This window comes from Mus caroli, unplaced genomic scaffold, assembly GCF_900094665.2.
Source record: "Mus caroli unplaced genomic scaffold, CAROLI_EIJ_v1.1 scaffold_12298_1, whole genome shotgun sequence".
In the NCBI taxonomy this organism is placed as follows: Eukaryota; Metazoa; Chordata; class Mammalia; order Rodentia; family Muridae; genus Mus; species Mus caroli.
In genome coordinates this window covers 21,106-46,076 of record NW_018391277.1, presented here as the reverse complement: position 1 = coordinate 46,076, position 24,971 = coordinate 21,106, and the positions used below count along the sequence as shown (strand labels likewise).

At 39.3% G+C, this 24,971-nt stretch overlaps 2 gene segments (V, D, J or C); both read left to right on the top strand.

Moving 5' to 3' along the window:
* The first annotated feature begins 7,426 nt into the window (after positions 1 to 7,426).
* On the top strand, positions 7,427 to 7,924 carry LOC110289085. The segment is given in 2 exon segments: positions 7,427 to 7,523; positions 7,608 to 7,924. Coding segments are annotated over 2 exon segments (360 nt in total).
* A 15,394-nt stretch (positions 7,925 to 23,318) lies between these two features.
* LOC110289084 lies at positions 23,319 to 23,893 on the top strand. The segment is given in 2 exon segments: positions 23,319 to 23,409; positions 23,511 to 23,893. Coding segments are annotated over 2 exon segments (426 nt in total).
* The last annotated feature ends 1,078 nt before the right edge of the window (positions 23,894 to 24,971 follow it).

Sequence of the window (24,971 nt, the reverse complement as noted above, 5' to 3'; positions counted from 1 at the left end):
TGCTGATAGGACCCTGATATAGCTGTCTCTAGTGAGACTACCGAGGGGCCTAGCAGACACAGACGTAGATACTCACAATCAGCTATTGGATGGAGCACAGGGCCCCTAATAAAGGAGCTAGAGAAAATACCCAAGGAGCTAAAGGGATCTGCAACCCTATAGGTGGAACAATGTTATGAAATAACCAGTATCCTGAAGCTCTTGACTCTAGCTGCATATGTATCAAAAGATGGCCTAATCGACCATCACTGGATATAGAGGCCCATAGGACATGCAAACTTTATATGCCCCAGTACAGGGGAACGCCAGGAACAAAAAGTGGGAGTGGGTGGGTAGAGGAGTGGGTGGGAGGGTATGGGGGTCTTTTGGGATAGCATTGGAAATATAAATGAGGAAAATACCTAATTAAAAAGAAAAAGAGAGCCAAACTGCTGCTGCACATGCAATCAATCATTATACAATATGGGTAAACTTATGGGAAGAGTGAAATTTGATATGTGCATTTATTATGTTTGTAGATAAGCACTGTGGCCTTTGAACATCTCACTATGAACATTTACCCCCTGCATGTCAAGAGCCTGAGTGTATAACTGAATAAGAGACTTCTGAGCTCTCAGATAGACTAGATTGAATTCTACTCAAATGGGGAGTTAATCTTGGCCCTCCAGATTGCTCTTATATGCTTACTTATAGTAATATTCCACAAGCAAATTAGTAGCTATATAGCCAGGAGCTAAGCACATGAGAGAAGAGTCCTGAGAATCTGTTATAAAAGAGTTCAGAAATGGAGTATTGACTATGTCCAGGAAACCTTTCAACCAAAACATATTCATAGGGGACCATCCTCCAATGTGTTTAATATTTCCCGTAGCACACTAACTAAAATTTACATATCACTGCACTAAGTTCCTTTGATCTAAGTCACTTTCTTAGGAATGTCACACCCATAGGACCTTAGCCAGCAAGAGCACTTCTTCCCTACTAAGAGAATGAATCAATAAGTAGAAAATTTAGGATCATATACACCATTTCTTAAGAATAATGGTAAAGTGTGCTTGTCCAAAGACTCAGCTCTTAAGCAAAGTGGAAGTCCCACATATTCTTGAGGACTATATTGGCAATCAACTTCATGACACTAAAGTCCTGACATAATTTCACTATGTGTTCCATAGTTCTTGTAAAAGAAGGATCAGTGTTTAATTTGATGCCATTAATTAATGTTATTATATATAATTATATATTAATAAAATATTTAATAAATATAAATATATAATTAAATTATATTTATACTTAGTGATATAACTCAAAACCATACAAACACACACATGCACACACACCCAAACAGACATACACAAACATACATGTAGAAATCCCTGTAAATTTTTTTAGATTTTTCTAGTTTAATGAATAGGTTTTTTGTTTACTAATTATTTTATTTATTTATATCAAAATATTACTCCCCCTTTGCTTTCAACCCTTTAAGAGTTCTTTTTCCCTTCATCTCCTCTGAGAGGGTGCCCTGTGGTATACCTCCAACCTAGGGCATCAAGTCTTTACAGGATTAGGCCTGTCATTTCCCACTTAAGTCAGACAATGCAGCCTGGTGTATGTTCCTGGGACCTCACATCATCCAGTGAATACTCTTTGATGGGTGTTTCAGTCTCTGAGAGCTCCAAGGGGTCCAGTTTAGTTGACACTGTTGGTCTTCTATGGGGTTACCTTTCCCTTCAGTTCCTTCAGTCCTTCCCCTAACTCTTCCATAGTGGTCCTTATCCTTTGTACAATTCTTGTTTGTGAGTATCTGCATCTGTCGCAGTCACCAGCTGGTAGAGCCTCTCAGAAGACAGCCATGCTAGACTCTTGACTATAAGCACAACATAGTATCAGTAATAGTGTCAGAGATTCCTGCCCACCCTTGATAGTTTCCAATTTGAGCTGGTCACTGGTCAGCCATTCCTTCAGTCCCTGCTCTATTTTTGCCACTGCATTTCTATTAGATAGGGGAAATTGGAGTCAAAAGTTCTGTAGGTGGGTTGGAGTCCCCATCCCTCCACTGGAGGTCCTGTCTAGAAACTGGAGATGATCTCCTCAGATTCCATATCCCCACTGTTGTTCATTTTGATTAAGGTCACTCACATTGAGTCTTGGGAGTTTCGCCAATGAATAAAAGTTTGTAAGTGTGTCCTTAATTATTTTTGAATCCCATTGACAGTTTTAATGTCTCCACTTTGATCTCTATATTAATTTGTGCTTTCTGTCTCTTTTGGTGATCTTTTCTTCATATTTGCCAATCTTGTTTATCTTTCAAAGAACCCATACCTATTTTCATTGATTTTTTTATTATCTATTCATTTGGCCCCATTTTAGTAATTTCAGTCATGATTTTTATCATATTTTCCCATCTACTGTTTCAGATTTTGGTTTCTTTTTGTTTCCCAAAGGCTTAAGATGAGCAGTCTTTAGTTATTAAATTATTAGTGGTATTGTCTTAGTCAGGATTTCTATCCCTGCACAAACATCATGGCCAAGAAGCAAGTTGGGGAGGAAAGGGTTTATTCGGCTTACACTTCCATACTGCTGTTGATCACCAAAGGAAGTCAGGACTGGAACTCAAGCAGGTCAGAAAGCAGGAGCTGATGCAGAGGCCACGGAGGGATGTTCTTTACTGGCTTGCTTCCCCTGGCTTGCTCAGCCTACTCTCTTATAGAACCCAAGACTACCATCCCTGGGCTTAGAATGTGAGATTATAAATGTGAAGTCTGATGTCAGGAATATTTGTGACAAATAAAATATGTATTCATGTCTTCAAGAACTGAAATGAACCATAATCAAAAGCTTTCCAATCATATTGAGGGGGATTTTAGAACTTCCTCAGACAAGTCTGACTCTGACCAAGTATTGTCTCAGGAAGAAGCTGTACAAAACATGGAGAAGCACAAATCCAGACACTGGGGATGATACTCCAGAACTGAGCTTGATCTGGGAATATGACAGTGTATGATGCTATTTAAGATTCATATTTTTAAAAAAGCACATGACCTAACTACATATAATTATCATAATCGTCAATAGCTGAAATGACCCTTGCAATCTTCTCTGCCCACTGTCTTCTCAGAGATTTCTACCCTGGAGCTTACTAGTGATATAAATAGGGGCTTCTGTTACTTATCAAAACCAGCCCAGTGCTGCATCTCACCTGTGGCAAAAAATGCTGAGCCATGGATTCCAGCCAGGTCTTCATTTTTAGTGACTATCACTGAAAATAGACTACTCACCATGGAGTTGGGAATTATTTGGGTTTTCCTTGTTGCTTTTTAAAAGGTAATGAACAGAAAAGAGACTCTTTGTGTAAGAGGACATACATAAGATGGACCGTGGATATACGCAACAATTTTCCGACTATGATTCTCTCTGTTTTCAGGCATACCATATGAGGTACCACTTGTAGAATCTGAAGGCAGCTTGGTATAGCCTGGAGTGTCCATTAAATTCTCTTCTGAAGCCACTGGATCCACCTTCAGTGATGCACTGGATTCGCCAAGCCCCAGGGAAGGGGCCAGATTTATCAGAAGATATAAAATACTATTGAACTGTAAGAACTATGCAGAGTCTGTGAAGGATAGATTTGCCATCTACAGGAACAATTCTAAGAGCTTATTGTATCTACAAATAAACAAATCTAAGAAGTGAGGACACTGCCGTGTGTTGCTGTGTGAGAGATACAGCTAGGAAAGTAAATTGTGAGCTCTGACACAACCCTCTCCAAAATGTGCTCATGGCCAGCAGAGGACATGGGCTCACAAGGAGGTTCAGGTCAACAGAAGTGGAATAGGATTAGGAAGGGTAAAAATATTCTGTCTGAATGGTTTCAAATAAATTTGTCTCTAATTCTGATGGACATGTTTAAAACCAGGATATATTCTATTCAGAAAAAAAAAAAACTCATAGCATTAACAAGGCAGATGAGACTCCCCTGTGGGCACCAGGATCTCATGATGAGGCAGCATGAGATGAACAATTATTTGTAAAAACAAATGAAGTTGCAGGGAGGTGTTACCACATTTCTCTGATGATTGATACTCATGCCAGGGATTTCAGAAACACTTGGAATAATCCAGGTCAAGGGTCATTATGAGGCCTTCAGTAAAGTGCTAAAAAATCCATCCCAAGGTACAATATGCTAACAATATTTGTTTGTAAATAGTATTGTTGAATATAGTATAACTAATGTTAAATTCCACAAACAAATCAGTTGTATTCTGCCTTCCTCTGTGACTGAGATTTGTCATCTGTGCAAGAGGGAGATACTCACCGTGTATGCATTGAACCTACAGTGCATCCTATAAGGATAGGACATTGTTCTTGTCATGGGAGTACACTTTCTCCTCTGCAATGTCTAATGGTCAGTTCTTACTCAGGGTTTAAATAGGAGAGACTTGTTCTCAATTACATGTGCTGCACCCAACAGCTTACCTCCTCAGGCTGGAGGGAATGCATTCTCACTCCTGACTCACATGGTTTTGGCATTCCTTTAGTTATGTGATTAAACAGGTCTTCCCATTGCACCATTCTAGCATAAATAGGGAGTAACTGAAGGAATACAAAAGTAGAAAAATTTTAGGCAACATGTGTCTAAAATGTTGTTAGGAATATGTGTATATTTAGAAATATGTGAAAGCTGACTGAAAAATGTTGCCTTTGCTGCTGAAATTAAGGAAACAATTACAAATTCCAGAAACACTGCTTTGAACATAGATGAATAAAGCTCTCACTTTCTTCACAAATCTGTTAATACCTTTGATTGCTTTCATTTTCTATAAAGACCCATACACATATTAGGAAAATGACCATCAAAGGAGTTTTTCAGAATAAAATAAATTTAGGATGTTTAATGACACACTAGTAGGTAGTCTCATTGTTTGATGAGCTAGATATACTTCCCAAAGTGGACAAGGATAGGAGCTCTCATCTTTCAGGAGACAAAGCAGTGTGAATGTGGAAGTTTACCTGTGTGTGCTGCTGTTTCCCTCCTAAATTTAATTCTACTTCTCCTTGCTCATTTTAATAGTCTGTCATTTCTCTTTTGGTAGGGTGGATCTCATACACACTATGATAAATGACAGAGGTGCAAGTAGGGGGATTATAAAATCTATTGGCTCAGGTATTTTATAACTAGACAAAGACACAGAGATTATCATTCTGTTGTTAAGGTACTATAGAGGCAGTCCATTGCTGTAAACCATGGGTGCTTCATCATACAGTATCCTTCACAAAACGAGATATCTTGTCAGAATTCTATTGAGCTGGGATTTTAAAGAGCACATTATAATCAGAAAGATTCCAACCCTTCCCATACTACACAGTCATTGCAATGCTCCTAAATCTGTGTTTATGTTGTTCTGACCCTCAGAAAAATTGATAGAGCATTGCAAAATGCTCCAGCAGATAGTCAGGAGCTGACAGACTGTAATAAATCAGAGAGAGAGAGAGAACATTCCATCCTTGATATAAAGTAAGATTAGATAAAAAAGGCACAATATGATATTGACTGATTTGTCTGCACAACCCACTGAATTATACACTCATCCTTTGAAACGCCGATCATGGATTGATTCAATGGGCAGATAGCAGAGATATTTTAAAAAAATGGCAGTTTCTTTGTAAAATGTAAAAGAGCATAAAAAAGAATACTAAATACATTTCCATGTTTTCAAAATGTTGATCTATCATGAAAATGTAAATTAAGTATGTAGTTTGATATTTCATCTAATTCAAGCAACAATGACAATTATTAAGGAAACAAATGACACAAAATGCTAATGAGTAATTGGTGAAAGCAGAAACATAATGCATGACTGGTTTAACCTGTTGAAGTTCTTTTGGAATTATGTCTGGATGGTCTCCCAAAAGGTAAAATTACAAATGTAATCTGAATTCTCAGAACTCTCTACTGGAAATATACTACCAGATCATCTGTGTAACAACAATAAGACAGTGTACCACGACTTAGGAAAGATGGAAATGCATATGATGAGTGGGAAGAGAGAAGAAAACTAATAACAGTGTGGAGTTACTAATAAGAAAGCAAGAAAAAGTTTTGTGAGCATTCTATAGCCTCAGTAATAGTGTGGGGCCTTGGGACCTTCCCTTGAGCTGGATCCTGCTTTGGGCCTATTGCTGGACCTTCTTTTCATCAGGATCCTTTCCATTTCCATCCCTGTAATTTTTTTCAGACAGGAACAATTATGGATGAGATATGACTGTGGGATGGCAACCCCATCCCTGACTTCATGCCTTGTCTACCTACTGGAGGTGGTTTCTAAAAGTTTCCTCTCCCTTCTGTGGGGCATTTCATCAAAGGTGCCTCCCTATCATTCCTTGGAGTCTCTCACCTCCCAGGTCTCTGGAGCATTCTGGGGGTGGGGGTCACTCCAATTTTCTATTTCCTGAGGTTGCCTGTTTATATTCTTTCTGCTGGCCTTCAGGGCTTCAGTCATTTTTCCCTCACGCAATATCAGACCAGGTTCCCCTCTAACCCTTACGGTCCCCTGACCCCATTCACACTATTACTGAGGCTATGAAATGCTCACAAAAAGGGATCTATCATGACTGCACTCCGAAAGACACAACAAGCAGCTGAAAGAATCAGATGTAGTTATTTTCACCCAAGCAATGGACAGAAGCAGCTGACCCCTGGTGTTGAATTAGGGAAAGCAGAAAGGAGCTGAGGAGAAGGGAGATTCTGAAGGAGAGCATGCAGTCCTAATTAATCTGAACCCCTGAAATCTTTCAAACAATGGACCACCTAACAGACAGCATACAACAGCTGATCTGAGGCCCCCAACACACATACTGCAGAAAACCTTCAGGTTTGTGTTCATTCAGGGATGATACACCCAACCCTCAAGAGACTGGATGGAGGCCCCAGGGAGTTTAGTGGTCAGGTGGGGTGGGGGTTGGGGGCATCCACGTGTAGACAAGGTGGGGTTGGGAGGAGATGTGGGATGTGGAGCAATCAGAGGGTAGATGTGGAGGGGTAGGGAATGGAATATGAGTGTAAAAAAATGAATTACAAATAAAATTAAATTTAAAAAAGAAAGCAAGAAAACAGGAATCCAAGTGTGCAAAAAAAAAAGTCGGAACTCACCTGAGACATTAAAAACACAGGACCAAAAAAGTGTCTGTGAGGAGGTTGGTCTAGGACGAGATGGCGGGATCATATGTAGATGTGTTTCCTATAATTGCTATTATCCTCATTCTTTCTTATGACATACTCTCACCATAGGAAAACAGGGATAGTGATGATCTAATTTAATAACCAAGTGCAGTCTGTAACCACCTTGCCCATTATGAAGGCAAGGCTGGTTCCCACATGCAAATGCATCGTCTAGCTCTAAGTTAAATCGCCTCCTTGGATGTAGGGGTCACATCGCTCTCACTGGAGGCTGATCTCTGAAGATAAGGGGGTGTAGCCTAAAAGATGAGAGTGCTGATTCTTTTGTGCCTGTTCACAGCCTTTCCTGGTGAGTGTTGACATTTCATACATGTGTCCATGATGTGTTTTTTTTAAATGTGTGATTAACAGAATTGAATCTTCTTCTCTGAAGGTATCCTGTCTGATGTGCAGCTTCAGGAGTCAGGACCTGGCCTGGTGAAACCTTCTCAGTCACTTTCCCTCACCTGCACTGTCACTGGCTACTCCATCACAAGTGGTTATGGCTGGAACTGGATCCGGCAGTTTCCAGGAAACAAACTGGAGTGGATGGGCTACATACACTACAGTGGTAGCACTAACTACAACCCATCTCTCAAAAGTCGAATCTCTATCACTCGAGACACATCCAAGAACCAGTTCTTTCTGCAGTTGAATTCTGTGACTACTGAGGACACAGCCACATATTATTGTGCAAGAGACACAGTGTGAGGTCTTTAGTGTGAGCCCAGACAAAAACCTCCTTGCAGAGCAGCACTGCACCAACAGGGGGCATGGAGCATACACCAATAATGCGAAATCTACTTTAAAGTAGGTAAAAAAAAAATGTTGCCCAAAACTCTGGCACCAGACTCCAGGTATACAGTAAGACACACTGGTGCTAATAATTTCAGTCAATATAATGTGCACAGCCCAATAAAACTCCTTATGTTATAACCAGAATTCTTCAATGGGAGCACCTTCCAGATCCTCCACATCTCAGCTCAAAACCCAGCTGAAGTCTGATGGCCTCATGGAGGACAAATCATTATTAGAAACCCCAGAAACCAAACCAGAACCCCTGAAGACACATTGGTATCCAGAACCCCAGTGACCATGGATTTTTCTGAATCCCAGAAACACTGAGGGAACTTGAGAGCCCCAGAAGTCACTGGGGCCACAAAAACCCCAAATCCTTACTAGATCTGAAGATACTCTGGCCACTAGAAAACAGGCCACTCACAAAGATTAAGCAGAAAGAGAAACCTTAAAAAACAAAAAACAAAACAAAACAAAACAAAAAACCAAAACAAAACAAAAAAAAACCTCATTTGTCAAAGAGAAAATCAGAAACTTGCACCTAAACTTCTAAAATTATCCCATAGCCAAATGACTAGAGGCAAGTATAAGAACAATATTAAAAACAATCAGGGCAATATGGTAACACTGGACCCAGCTATCCAACTAGAGTAACCCTAGCATATTCCAACACAGCTGAAGTACAAGCAAATTTTCTTAAATGCAACATTATGAAAGTGATAAAATCCAATAAAGACTATATACATAATGCCTTTACAGAAATCTAGAATAAGACAAATGTACAGGGAGCCTGCCCAGCACAAGTTCTCTCTTTATCTCTCTTGAAGGCAGCATCTGATGAAAGCATTGGTGATATAGCATCATGCAAATAGCAGAGAGGCCCAGTGATAGGAAGGTGTGATTTACGGGGTCAATACTACTGACAGAACAAAGATTAATTATCCAGACCTTAGCAAGAATGCCCAGGGAGAAACTCCAAACTCTTTTTTTTTAATTATTTTTATTGTTCCCTATTCCATCTGCCACTCATCCTGCTTCTATAAGGGTGTTCCCCCAGACCCTCTCCTGCCTCACCACCTTAGTGTTCCCCTATGGAGAGGAACTGAGCCTTCGCAGGACCAAGGGTTGGCCCTCTCATTCGTGCCAGATAAGTCCATCCTCTGCTACATATACAGATGGAGTCATGGGTCCCCTTCATGTGTACTCTTTGGTGGTGTTTTACTACTTGGAAATTCTGGGGTGCCTGGTTGGTTGATATTGTTCTTCCTGTGGGATATAAACCCCTTCAACTCCTTCAGCCCTTTCCCTAATTCCTATATTGGGTTCCCTTGATCAGTCTGATGGTTGACTTCAAGCATCCGCATCTGATTTGGTCAGGCTCTGGCAGAGTCTTCCAGGAGACAGCCATCCCAGTCTCATGTCTGCAAGAACTTCTTGACATCAGCAATACTGTGTGGGTTTGGTAAATGCATATGAGATGGATCCTCAAGTGGGACAGTCTCTGTATGTCATTTCCTTAAATCTCTGTTCCACACTTTATTTCCTTTAGACATGCCTAACATCTGGATATGGTCTCTACAGGTTCTCTCTCTTTGTTGACTATTTCAACTGACACCATCCCCATTAGATCCTGGGATACTCTTGCTTTCCTGGAATCTGTGACTTCCTGATGGCTACCCCAAGTTTGCCATTTCCCACTGCTACACACCTTTGTTCAATTTTCTGAACTTCTGTCCTTCTCCCCTGTCACCTTCCACACTGGATCATTTTAGCCTCCTCCAGCCTTGAAGCAGGCTGATTCAGACCTTGCTGCCACTGTGAATGAGACCACCTGGGGTGGAGCCTTCTGACCTAGATGGTTCTATTGTTCTGTCACTTGCTGCTGCTCTTCTCCAAGATGCCACTACCTCTGATAGGCTAAACCTGTCTACCTGAGATATTCCTGAGATAGCTGGCAACCTGTAGAATTGGCGACCTAATGCTAACCGCTCTGACAGACTAGTGCTAACAACTTAGCAACTAAGCATCAAGAAGCCTGGTGTGGCTAAGATGGGCTTCCCCCTTTATAAGCACAGACTGCTAGTAAACATCGGACCATGATCATAAGTTTGTCTTGGTCTCTTTACTTCTCTCACTGTTCCCTCCTTTACAGCTCTGGCCTCCCTTTCAGGAACCCAGTTGATGTGGCCTCAGACTGCTACAGATCCTGCCCCCTTTTCCTTCCCCTTTCTTTCTCCCTCTCAAATCCCTCACTTCCTCTACCTCCTCTGATTATTTTCCCACTTCTGAATAGGAGTGAAGCATACACAGTTTGGTCTTCCTTCACTTGAGCTTCATAAGGTCTGTGAGGATTATGGTTGGTAAACCAAGCTGTTATCCTAATATCCACTTAGTGAGTACATACCATGTGTGTTCTTTGGTGACTGGGGTACCTCACTCTGGATGATATTTTCTAGTTTCATCCATTTGCCTGTGAATTTCATTAAGTCATTGTTTCTTTTTTTTTTTAAACAAATTTTATTAGATGTTCTTCATTTGCATTTCAAATGCTACCCTGAAAGTCCCCTAATAGCTAAGTAGTACTCCATTGTGTAAATGTTCCACATTTTTCTATATGAATTCCTTTCTTGAAGGACATCTTAGTTATTTCCAGGTTCTGGCTATCATAGCTATGGCAGCTATTAATATAGTGAAGTATGTGTCCTTGATTTATGTTGGAAAATCTTCTGGGTATATGCTTAGAAGTAGTATACCTGGCTCCTCAGTTACTACTATGTCCAATTTCCTTTTGAGCTGCCAGACTGAATTCCAGCATGGTTGTATCAGCTTGCAATCCCACCAGCAATAGAAGAATGTTCCTCTTTCTCTACATCTTTGCCAGCATCTGATGTCACCTGAGTTTTTGATCTTAGCCATTCTGACTGGTGTGAGATGGAATCAAAGGGTTGTTTTCACTTAGATTTCCCTGATGATGAAGGATGTTGAACATTTCTTTAGGTGCTTTTCGGCCACTGGAGAATCCTCAGTTGAGAATTCGTTTTAGCTCTGCACCCCATTTTCAATAGGGTCATTTGGTTCTCTGGAGTATACCTTTTTTATATAAAAAAAAATTTATTAGATATTTTCTTCACTTGCATTTCAAATACTATCCCCAAAGTCCCCTATACCCTACCCTCTACCTCCTCCCCAACCCACCCATTCCCACTTCCTAGCCTTGGCATTCCCCTGTACTGGATATAATCTTCGCAAGACCAGGGGCCTCTCCTCCCATTGATGGCCTACTAAGCCAGTCTCTGCTACATATACAACTAGAGACACAAGATCAGGAGTGTACTGTTTAGTTCATATTGCTGTTCATCCTATAGGGTTACAGTCCCTTTCAGCTCCTTGGGTACATTCTCTAGCTTCTTCATTGGGGGCTCTGGGTTACATCCAATAGATAACTGTGAGCATCCACTTCTGTATTTGCCAGGCACTGGCATAGCCTCACAAGAGACAGTTATATCAGGGTCCTGTCAGCAAAATCTTGCTGGCATATGCAATAGTGTCTGGGTTTGGTGGTTGTTTATGGGATGGATCCCTGGGTCGGGCAATCTCTGGATGGTCTTTTCTTTCCTCTCAGCTCTAAACTTTGTCACTGTAACTCCTTCCATGTGTATTTTGTTCCCCATTCTAAGAAGGAAATAAATATCCACACTTTGGTCATAATTATTCTTGAGTTTCATATGTTTAGCAAATTGTATCTTGGGTATTCTAAGGTTCTGGACTAATATCCACTTATCAGTGAGTACATATCATGTGAGTTCTTTTGTGATTAGGTTACCTCACTCAGGATGATATCCTCCAGATCCATCCATTTGCCTAAGAACTCATAAATTCATTGTTTTTAAAAGCTGCATAATACACCATTGTGTAAATGTACCATAATTCCTGTATCCATTACTCTGTTGAGTGATATCTGGGTTCTTTCAAGCTTCTGGCTATTATAAATAAGGCAGCTATGAACATAGTGGAGCATGTGCCCTTATTACAAGTTGGAACATCTTCTGGGTATATGCCCAAGAGAGGTATTACTGGATCTTCTGGTAGAACTATGTCCAATTTTCTGATGAACCACCAGGCTGATTTCCAGAGTGGTTGAACCAGCTTGCAATCCAACCAGCAATAGAGGAGTGTTCCTCTTTTTCCACATCCTCACCAGCATCTGCTGTCACCTGAATTTTTGACCTTAGCAATTCTGACTGGTATAAGGTGGAATCTCAGGGTTGTTTTGATTTGCATTTCCCTGATAATTACGGATGTTGAACATTTTTTCAGGTGCTTCTCAGCCATTCAGTATTTCTCAGTTGAAAATTCTTTGTTTAGCTCGGCACCCCATCTTCAATGGGGTTATTTGATTTTCTGGAGTCCAGCTTCTTGAGATCTTCATATATATTGGATATTAGTCCCCTATCAGGTTTAGGATTGGTAAAGATCCTTTCATAATCTGTTGGTGGTCTTTTTGTCTTACTGGCAGTGTCTTTTGCCTTACAGAGCTTTGCAGTTTTATGAGGTCCCACACGTCAATTCTCGATCTTACAGCATAAGCCATTGATATTCTGTCTAGGAATTTTTCACCTGTGCCCATATCTTCGAGGCTTTTCCCCACATTCTCCTCTATAAGTTTCAGTGTCTCTGGTTTTATGTGGAGTTCTGTGATCCACTTACTTGAGCTTTGTACAAGAAGATAAGAATGGATCAATTTGCATTCTTCTACATGCTAACCGCCTGTTGAGCCTGCACCATTTGTTGAAAATGCTGTCTTTTTTCCACTGAATGGTTTTAATTCCTTTGTCAAAGACCAAGTGACCATAGGTGTGTGGTTTCATTTCTGGATCTTCAATTCTAATCCATTGATCTACCTATTTATCACTGTACCATTACAATGCTTTTTTTTATCACAATTGCTCTGTAGTACACCTTGAGGTCCTGCATGGTGATTCCACCAGAGGTTCTTTTATTGTTGAGAATAGCTTTTTCTATAATAGGATTTTTGTTACTTCCGATGAATTTGCAAATTGTCCTTTTTACCTTGATGAAGAATTGAGTTGGAATTTTGATGAAGATTTTATTGAATCTGTACATTTCGTTCAGCAAGATAGCCATTTTGACTATATCAATCCTGCCTATCCAAGACCATGGGAGATCTTTTGATCTTCTAAGATCTTCAGGGAATTAAATTCTTATCATACAGATCTTTCACTTCCTTAGAGTCATACCAAGGTAATTAATATTATTTGTGACTATTATAAAGGGTGTTGTTTCCCTAATTGCTTTCTCAGCCTGTTTATCCTTTGTGTAGAGAAAGGCCACAGATTTGTTTGAGTTACTTTTATAACCAGCTACTGCACTGAAGCTGTTTATCAGATTTAGGAGTTCTCTGGTGAAATTTTTAGGGTCACTCATATATGCTATCATATTAACTGCAAATAGTGATATTTTGACTTCTTCCTTTCCTTGTTCTCTTTTTATTGTCTTATTGCTCTGGCTAGGATTTCAAGTATTGTATTGAATAGGTAGAGAGAAAGTGGTCAGCCTTATCTAGGTCCTGATTTTAGTGAGATTGCTTCAAGTTTCTCTCCATTCAGTTTGATGTTGGCTACTGTTTTGCTGTATAATGCTTTTTTATGTTTAGGTATGGACCTTGAATTCCTGATCATTCCAAGATTTTTATCATGAATGTGTATTGGATTTTGTCAAATGCTTTGTAAGCATCTAATGAGATAATTACGTGGTTTTGTCTTTGAGTTTGTTTATATAGAGGATTGTGTTGATGGATTTCTGCATATTAAACCATACCTGTATCCCTGGGATGAAGCCTACTTGGTCATAATGGATGATCATTTTGATGTGTTCTTAAATTCAGTTAGCAAGAATTTTATTGAGTATTTTCGCTTCTTTTGCTTCGATATTCATAAGGAAAATTGATCTGAAATACTCTTTCTTTGTTGGGTCTTAATTTGGTTTAGGTATCAGAGTAATTGTGGCTTCATAGAATGAACTGGATAGAGTACCTTTTGTTTCCATTTTGGGGAATAGTTTGTACAGAACTGGAATTAGATCTTCTTTGAAGGTCTACTAGAACTCTGAACTAAACCCATCTGGTCCTGGGCTTTTTTATTGTTGTTGTTAGGAGACTATTAATGGCTGCTTCTATATCTTTAAGGATATTGGATTGTTTAGATCATTAATCTGATCCTGATTTAACTTTGGTACTGGCATCGGTCTAGAAAATTGTCCATTTCATCCAGGTTTTCCAGTTTTGTTGAGTATAGACTATTGTAGCAGGATCTGATGGTGTTTTGGATTTCCTCAGGTTATGTTGTTATGTCTCCCTTTTCATTTCTGATTCTGTTAATTAGGATGCTGTTCCTTTGCCTTCTAGCTAGTCTGTCTAACAGTTTATCTATCTTGTTTTATTTTCTCAAAAACACAGCTCCTGGTTTGGTTGATTCTTTGAATAGTTCTTTTTGTTTCCACTTATTTGATTTCATCCCTGAGTTTGATTATTTCCTGCTTTCTACTTATCTTGGGTGAATTTGCTTCCTTTTGTTCTACAGCTTTTAGCTTTAGGTGTGCTGTCAAACTGCTAGTGTGTGCTCTTTCTAGTTTCTTTTTGCCAGCACTCAGAGATATGAGTTTTCCTCTTAGAAATGCTTTCAATGTGTCCCATAAGTTTGGGTATGTTGTGACTTCAATTACATTACTCTCTAAAAAGTCTTTAATCTCTTCCTTTATTTCTTCCTTAACCAAGGTATCATTAAGTAGAGTGTTGTTCAGTTTCCACGTGAATGTTGGCTTTTTATTATTTATGTTGCTATTGAATATCAGCCTTTGTCCTTGGTGATCTGGTAGGGATAATTTCAATATTTTTGTATCTGTTGAGGCCTGTTTTGTGACCAATTATGTGGCCATTTTGGAGAAGATACCATGAGGTGCAGAGAAAAAGGTATATCCTTTTTTTTTAGGAAAAGATGTTCTGTAGATATCTGTTAGAACCATTTGTTTAATAACTTCTGTTAGTTTCACTGTGTCACTGTTTAGTTTCTGATTCTAGGATCTGTCCATTGATGAGAGTGGAGTGTTGAAGTCTCCGACTATTACTGTGTGAGATGCAATGTGTGCTTTGAGCTTCACTATAGTCTCCTTAATGAATGTGGATGCCGTTGCATTGGGAGCATATTCAGAATTGAGAGTTTATCTTGAAAGATTTTACCTTTGATGAGCATGAAGTGCCCCTCCTTGTCATTTCTTGATAACTTTGGGGTGGAATTCGATTTTTTTTCCATATTAGAATCACTACTCCAGTTTGTTTCTTTGGACCATTTGCTTAGAAAATTGTTTTCCAGACTTTTACTCTGAGGTAATGTTTGTCTTTTTCCCTGAGGTGGGTTTACAGTCTGCAGCAAAATGTTGGGTCCTGTTTATGTAACCAGTCTGTTAGCCTATGTCGTTTTATTGGGGAATTGAGTCCATTGATATTAAGAGATATTAAGGAAAAGGTATTGTTGCTTCCTGTTACTTTTTTTTTGTCAGAGTTCAGATTCTCTTCTGGAGGCTATCTTCTTTTAGGTTTGTTGAAGGATTATTTTCTTGCTTTTTCTAGAGCATAATTTTCCTCCTTGTGTTGGAGTTTTCCCTTTATTATCCTTTGAAGTCCTGGATTTGTGGATATTGTGTGAATTTGGTTTTGTCATTGAATACTTTGGTTTCTCCATCTATAGTAATTGAGAGTTTTGCTGGGTATAATAGCCTGGGATGGCATTTGTGTTCTCTTAGGGTCTGTATAACATCTGTCCAGGATCTTCTGGCTTTGATCGTCTCTGGTCAGAAGTCTGGTGTAATTCTAATAGGTCTGCTTTCATGTTACTTGACCTTTTTCCCTTGCTGCTTTTAATATTCTATCTTTATTTAGTGCATTTGTTGTTCTCATTATTATGTGTCAGGAGGAATTTCTTTTCTGGTCCAGTCTATTTGGAGTTCTATAGGCTTCTTGTATGTTCATGAGCATCTCTTTCTTTAGGTTTGGGAAGTTTTCTTCTATAATTTTGTTGAAGATATTTAGTGCCCCCTTAAGTTGAAAATCTTCATTCTCAAATATATCTATTTTTCTTAGGTTATGTCTTCTCATTGTGTCTTGGATTTCCTGAATGTTTTGATTCAGTATCTTTTTGCATTTTGCATTTTCTTTGATTGTTGTTTCCATGTTCTCTATGGACTCTTCTGCACCTGAGATTCTCTCTTCCATCTCTTGTATTCTGTTGCTGATGCTTGCATCTATGGTTCCTGATTTCTTTCCTAGGATTTCTATCTCCAGAGTTATCTCCCTTTGGATTTTCTTTATAGTTTCTACTTCCATTTTTAGATCTTGGATGGTTTTGCTTAATTCCATGAACTCTTTGGTTGTGTTTTCCTGTAATTCTTTGAGGGGTTTTTGTGATTCCTCTTTAAGGACTTCTGCCTATTTATCAGTGTTCTCCTGTATTTATTTAAGTGAGTTATTAATGCCCTTCTTAAAATCCTCTACCAGCATCATGAGATATAATTTTAAATCCGAATCTTGCTTTTCGGGTGTGTTGGGGTATCCAGGACTCGCTGTGTTGGGTGTTCTGGGTTCTGATGATACCCAGTGGTCTTGGTTTCTGTTATTAAGATTCTTACATTTGCCTTTTGCCATCTGGTAATCTCTGGTGTTAGATGTTCTAGCTGTCTCCGGCTGGAGCTTGTTCCTCCTGTGATTCTGTTAGCTTTTGTCAGTACTTCTGGTAGTCTAACTCTCTCCTGAGTCCCAGTGGTCAGAGCACTCTCTGCAGGCAAGCTCTCCTCTTGCAGGTCAGATTTGTAGGTATCAGTGAAAAATGTGTTCTTATGGGTGTACTGAACTGTGAAGCAATCCTGAGAGACCTATGCCATACAAAGACCCAACAAAGAAAGAGAACTTTAGATTAATTTTCCTTATGAAAATGGATGCAAAAATGCCGCAGACCCTCTGGGTCCCTGTGTCTGCGTGGAATGGGTCTCTCGGGCAGGTGGGCAAAGCTTAGGATTAATTGACAAACAGATGCACACAGGAGAGGTATTGAATCTGAATGTAATGTCAGGTCGAGCATTAGACTATTTTATAATACAGAGAATTATCAGGAGCTACAAATCACATTAGACAAGGTACACTGAAATTTACCAGGTACAAGAGAATGACTGGGAAAGGAGTTTGCAGGAATCAAATAAATGTTTACAATAGAGATTAGCAGCCCTGCCTAGGATCAGCCTAGTGACAGGNAAGAATTTCACACTTTAGTGTTAAAAGCACCAGGGGGTAATTACTCTTGGCAGGCCTCAAGAATAATGTAGTGTCACAGACCCCTAAATTCCTAGGCCTTGTTACATCTTATCTTCTCTGGAGAATCCCCATTTATCAGGAGAGTATATCAACTTGCTCTTGGCATGGAATGTAGCCTGTACTAAAGATTTCTATCTCAGTGAGATTCCCAGGCTCTTACTGCAGACCAGCTAAGCTAATGGCCCTGTTTTATTGTAATGCTTAATTAGTTACTGAATAGGTTAAACTCCTTGCTGCTTTCTGGGATCTTGGAACACTGGGTTTAGCTATGACAGAATTCAATCTTAAAAGGCACTTATAATAGGGTAATTACTAATAGAGAGCACGTGGATCCATACACTAGACTAACGCAGGAATGGAAAATTAATTTATGGGATAGAGGGGACGCCGGACTCCAGGAGGGAGTTTCCATGAAACACTTTTCCTCGTGGTCAGCTTCCAAGCCTCCGCTTGTCAAACTGACTGGACTGGAGAACGTGGCAAAAAAATAAAAAAAAAAAAAAAAAAAAAAAAAAAAACTCTCCAAAAACGAATCCAAGAACACATGAAAATGATCATTCACCAAGATCAAGTATCTTCATCCCACACAAGCCGGGATGGTTCAATATCTAGAAATCCATCAACATAATTGACTACATAGGAAACTCAAAGGAAAAAAACCACAAGATCATTTCATTAGATGCTAAAAAAGCATTTGACAACACTCAACAACCCTTCATGGTAAAAGTCTTAAAAGATGAAGAATTCAAGGCCATACCTAAACTTAGTAAAAAGCAATATACAGTAAACCTGTAGCCAACATCAAACTAAATGGAGAGAAACTTGAAGCAATCTTACTAAAAGAGAGACTGCAGAAGGCTGTTCACTGTCCCCCTATGTATTCAATATAATACAGGAAGTCCTAGCCAGACCAATTCGACAACAAAAAGATGTGAAAGGGTTACAAATTAGGAAAGAAGAAATAAAAATTTGCAAATTATATAATAGTATAATTAATTGAACCCAAAAATTCCACCAAAGCACTCCTAAACCTGATAAACAACCTCATCAAAGTGGCCAGATATAAAATACACTCAAACTAATCAGTAGTCTTCCCCTACTCTAAAGATAAACAGGCTCAGAAAGAAATTAGGGAAATGACACACTTTATAATAGTCACAAATAATAAAAAATACCTTGCTTAGTGTGACAATTACAAAGCAAGTGAAAGATCTGTATGACAAGAACTTCAAGTCTCTAAAGAAAGAAATCAAAGATCTCAGAAAATGGAAAGATCACTCATGCTCAAGGATTGGCAGAATTAATGTAGTAAAAATGGTCATCTTGCTAAAAGCAATTTACCAATTCAATGCAATTGCCTTCAAAATCCCAATTTAATTCTTTATATAGTTAGAAATAGCAATTTGCAAATTCACTTGCAATAACCAAAAATCTAGGATAGCAAAAAACTATTCTCAAGAGTAAAAGAACTTCTGAGGGAATCACCATTGCTGACTCCAAGCTGACTACAGAGCAATTGTGATAAAAATAACTGCATGGTATTGGTACAGAGACAGGCAGGTAGATCAATAGAACAGAACTGAAGATCTGGAAATGAACCCACACACCGATGGTCATTTGATCTTTGACAAAGGAACTAAAACCATTAGTGGAAAAAAGACAGCATTTTAAACAAATGGTCCAGGTTCAACTGGTGGTTGACGTGTAGAATAATGCAAATCATTCTATTCTTATGTCCATGTACAAAGCTCAAGTCCAAGTGGATCAAGTACTTCTACATGAAACCAGATACGCTGAAACTAATAGAAGAGAAAGTGGAGAAGGGCCTCCAATACAAGGCCACAGGGGCAATTTTCCTGAACAGAACACCAATGACTAATGCTCTAAGATCAAGAATCAACAAATGGGACCTCATAAAAGTGCAAAGCTTCTGTAAGGCAAAGGACACAGTCAATAGGACAAAACAGCAACCAAAAGATTGGGAAAACGTCTTTATAAATCCTACATCTGATAGAAGGTAATATCCAATACATACAAAGAACTCAAGAACTTAGACTTCAGAGGACCAAATAACTCTATTAAAAATTTGTGTACAGAACTAAATAAAGAATTCTCAACTGAGGAATACCCAATGGCTGAGAAGCACCAAAAAATGTTCAACATCCTTAGTCACTAGGGAAAGAAAAATCAAAACAACCCTGAGATTCCACCTCACACCAGTCAGAATGGCTAAGATCAAAATCTCAGTTGAAAACAGATACGGGTCAGGATGTAGAGAAAGAACACTCCTCTATTGCTGGTGGCATTGCAAGCTGATACAAACACTCCAGAAATCAGTCTGGTGATTCCTCAGGGAAAAAATGGACATACTACTATGTCAGGACCAGCTATACCATTTCTGAGCATATACCCAAGGGATGTTCCAACATATAACAAGGACACATGCTCCAATATATTCATAGCAGCCTTATTTATAATAGCCAGAAGCTGGAAAGAACCCAGATGTCCTTCAACAGAGGAATGGACACAGAAATTATGGTACATTTACACAATGGAGTACTACTCAGTTATTAAAAACCTTGACTTCATTAAATTCTTAGGCAAATGGATGGAATTAGAAAATATTATCCTGAGTGAGGTAACCCAGTTACTAAAGGACAGACATGGTATGTACTCACTGATAGGATATTAGCCCAGATTCTCAGAATACCCAAGATACAATTCACATACTACATGAAGCTCAAGAAAGTATACCATAGTGTGGATGCTTCAGTAGTTTTAGAAGGGGGAACAAAATACTTAAGGTAGGAAATAAGGAGACAAACTGTGGAGCCTAGACTGAAGGAAATGGCATCTAGAGACTGCCACAAATGAGGATCCATCCCATATACTGACACCAAACCCAGACACTATTGTGGATGCCAAGAAGTGCTGGATGACAGGAGCCTGATATATCTGTCTCCTGAGAGTCTCTGACAGAGCCTGATAAATACAGAGGTGGTTGCTTGCAGCCAACCATTGGACTGAGCACTGGGTCCCAAATGGAGGAGTTAGAGAAAGGGCTGAAGGAGCTACAGGGGTTTGCAACCCATAGGGAGAACAAGGTTATCAACCAACCAGACCCTCCTTCCAGAGCTCCCAGGGTCTAAATGACAACCAAAGATTATAATACATGGAGTGACTAATGGCTCCAGCCACATATGTAGCAGAGGATGGTCTTGTTGGGCATCAATGGGAGGAGAGGCCCTTGGTCCTGGGAAGGCTCAATATCCCAGTGTAGTGGAATGTCAGGGTGGGGATGCGGGAGAGGGTGGATGGGTGGAGGAGCACCCTCATAGAAGCATGGGAGGGAGGATGGGAGAGGGATTTTCAGGAGGGAAAAAATGGGAAAGATATAATACTTGAAATGTAAACAAATAAAATATCCAATAAAAATAAATAAAACATTAAAAAATCAGTCATCTCTATTTTAAATCCTCATAATGCAGATCTACTCATTATTTTTTAATAAATCATATCAGGAAGCCAATGGGAAATATAGGTATAAGAAATTATTCATAACCTTGATCTTGCTTTAGCAAGATGGCAGCTAGGACCGGTCAGGCTGCCATTGTTCCTTTTCCCTGACCTTTAAAAAAAAAAAATCCCTAGTTCTACTATTAAGGTTTTCTGAGCTTCAAATTGTTCCCTAACATTTCCTACATCAAAGCAACTAACAAGACCCATCTTAACCTAGCTTCACTAACAATCTATTTTTCCAAATGCTTTCTAAGCATGGAAGTCATTGCTGACAATCTACATTTCTAAGTTCTTTCCTAAGGTTGATACTGAATCATTAATAAGCTCCAGTAGCAATGCTTGAAAGAGAGCAAGCACTACTATTGTGAATGTCAATGATACTATCTAGTGAGGGGCTAAAAGCTCATTCAGAGTACTCATACTAGATTCAGAGGGACATAATGGCAACAAGCAGAGGAAACCTCCACAATTTCTCTGGCTCTTCTTCTCTGACTGAGTCACACCAATTGTGGTTGTGCTAACCAGTGCAGTTCTTGAGTTCTAAAGTTGTTTGTTCATATAAGGCCTTTGATAAGTGTGTGTGTGTGTGTGTGTGTGTGTGTGTGTGTGTGTGTGTGTGTGGAGAGAGAGAGAGAGACAGAGACAGAGACAGAGACAGAGACAGAGACAGAGACAGACAGAGACAGATCTGCTGAGTTTCCTTTTAGATTCCTGAGTCTGCGGTTAGGGGCTTATCATCAAGTTTATTCCTTTTCACATTGTTGATAAAATATCCATATGCTCCTGCTTTTCATTTACATTTTGGGTCCCGCAATTTTCAGCTTCACTGTTGTTCTCTGACTTCACAGCTCTCTGTGTTCTTTCTTTCTTGCTTGCTTGCTTGCTTGCTTGCTTTCTTGCTTTCTTTCTCTCTTTCCTTCTCTCACTCTCTTCCTTCCTTCCTTCCTTCCTTCCTTCTTTCCTTCCTCCTTTCCTTCCTTTCTTGTTTTCCTTTGGAACTACTTGTTGAACTACCTTGACTTTTCTGCTTGTCATAAGAGATGACCTAGGGTTAATGGTGATCAAAGCTCCCCCCTGCCCTCCATGTAGAAGGACTCTTTCTGGCTCTTCCCTTGGACTTTCTATCCCAGCAGTTATTGTTTCCATAAGGCTCAGTTACTCTATGTTGTACAGTTTGTACCATGATCCTGAGTTTCTGAATTTTCTAAACAGAAGTTTCTCAATTTCACTGTTCCTCCTCAGATTCTGAGCTGTGCAGAATTTTGATGAGTTGATCTATATATAGTCTGATATGATTTGCTCTTGATGCAGATTGACACCAACACTGTTCTCTTGTAATACTCCAATATTAAGCAGGTTTATCCACAGTGCTGTTAACTGAAGCAAACTCAATTTTGAATTAGCACATTAACAGATAAAAGCATTTGGTTTAAATTGTCCTGCCAGCATATTAGTCACCATTAAAACAGTGAAGGCTGGACAGATAGAAACCTGTGTCACTCATGATGAATTGTGATAAGTGGATGATATGTACAAGATGATGTATACACACATGGATGATATGTACAAGATGGTACGTAGACACATGGATGATATTATGAGATGATGTATACACACATGGATGATATATACAAGATGATGTATATACACGTGGATGATATGTATGAGATGATGTGTACACACATGGATGATATGTACAAGATGATGTGTACACACGTGGATGATATGTACGAGATGATGTGTACACATATGGATGATATCGACGAGACAAATGCTGAGCTACAGGCTGATTGATATTCAGCTCGTCAGTCTCTCCTTGTTTCTAGTGAACAAACAAGTTAGTGTGTAGGGGAATGGGAACTGAAATAAATCATAACACAAGAAATTCACGCTCCTGCATACACACAGGTCTGGAGAAGGCTTAGCCAAACTCAGGAATGTAGTCATGTCACATGACTTTAACACAGAAATCGTGTCTCCAACCTCAAGAGGCAGCAGCACACAGGGCTGGATCTGATTCAGAAAGTGTTGTATCCATCAAGGCTGAAGCCCTCATCATAGGCCTGGCTCATATAGAAAACAGCTCCAGAGCAGGTAACAAACTGATGTTCACTGCCATCCGTAATTCTGCACATGTAAAGGTAACACTAAAATGCATTTTGATTTAAAAAATAAATTAAATAGATAATAGTTAGTGTTTACAAAAAAATATTAGTATGATATAAAAAATTCCAAGCATTTTTTTTACTGCCAGACTCCTTGAGTACATTTTCAAACCTCAGAGGATTTGTCATCTCTAGGCCCGCTCAGTAGAGCTTGCTATATAGCAGGGAAACATGCAAATAAGGCCTCTCTCTTCTCATGAAAATGAGTCCTGAACTAACCTTGATTCTGAAGCAAAGGGGATCAGCCCGAGATTCTCATTCAGTGATCAACACTGAACACACATCCCTTACCATGGATTTTGGGCTGATTTTTTTTATTGCTGCTCTTTTAAAAGGTAATTCATGGAAAAGAGATACTGAGTGTGTTACTGGTCATGAACAAGAAAGATGGTGAGCCTGTATGGCAGTTTGCTGACAGAATTCTCTGTGTTTTCAGGTGTCCAGTGTGAGGTGAAGCTTCTCGAGTCTGGAGGTGGCCTGGTGCAGCCTGGAGGATCCCTGAAACTCTCCTGTGCAGCTTCAGGATTCGATTTTAGTAGCTACTGGATGAGTTGGGTCCGGCAGGCTCCAGGGAAAGGGCTAGAATGGATTGGAGAAATTAATCCAGATAGCAGTACAATAAACTATGCACCATCTCTAAAGGATAAATTCATCATCTCCAGAGACAATGCCAAAAATACGCTGTACCTGCAAATGAGCAAAGTGAGATCTGAGGACACAGCCCTTTATTACTGTGCAAGACTCACAGTGAGGGAATCTCAGTTTGTACCCAGACATGAACCTCATTGTGAGGCCGCTCACAACCACCAGGGGCGATGAAAACCAGACACAGAACACAGGATCACCCCAGGAAATAAGACACAAGAAAGCATTCCTCTCATGTATCTGGGCAGCCTTTTTTCTTAGTTTCTATATTATATATATAATATTAAATGTATACAATGCTCTCAAAACATAGCATGCTTTGCTTGTATTATTTTAAAAATATAAGACACATTCTCCCATGAATAAAATGCTAGGTGATAGCTATGACATAAAGGACCCTGACTCAATCACATGATCAGGAAGCTTTGTATGTTTAAGTGCAAACAAAGAGGGAGGCTGGAGAGTTGGCCCAGCAGTTAAGAGCACTGACTGCTCTTCCAGAGGTTCTGAGTTCAATTCCTAGCAACCACATGGTGGCTCACAACCATCTGTAATGGAATCAGATGCCCTCTTCTGGTGTATCTGAAGAGAGCTACAGTGTGCTTATAAATAAAATAAACATTTAAAAAAATAAAAAAGAAAACAAAGAGGAATATCAAGATCATTAGATCATAAACCAAGCAGGTCTCAAACCTCTCCTCTCCCTGAGGATTGTGTACATCATGTTCGGATATGAACTAGCAGTGCTTTTAGCTAATTATTATTCTATCAACTTCATCATTATCCCATTAAGGGTTTTTGTACAATTTGAATCCTTCAGGAAATCCTGTGTCTGCTTAGTCATACACATTTCAAACTCATATTGTCTTCTTCTAGTCTGGAAAATGAAATTGCATCCCTTGTCTATTCATGACTTTTATAATGAAAGTGTGTTGTTTGTCTAAGACCTTTTCTGCTTCTATTGAGATGATCATGGGATTTTTTCCTTACATGTGGTAGATTGCATTTATCAGTTTATTATGTTGACCCACCACTGAATTTCTGGGTGAATCCTTCTTGGTCATAGTGGATTAACATCTTGATGTGTTTCTTGGTTAGGGTTTTAAGCAAATTACCGAGAATTGTTGCAACTATATTTGTAGGGGAAATTGAGCTGTAATTTTCTTTTTAGGAATCAAGGTATCAGCTTTAGGTATTAGATTATACTAGGCCTCACCAAAAAAGATTAGGCAATATTTTTCAGTTAATATTT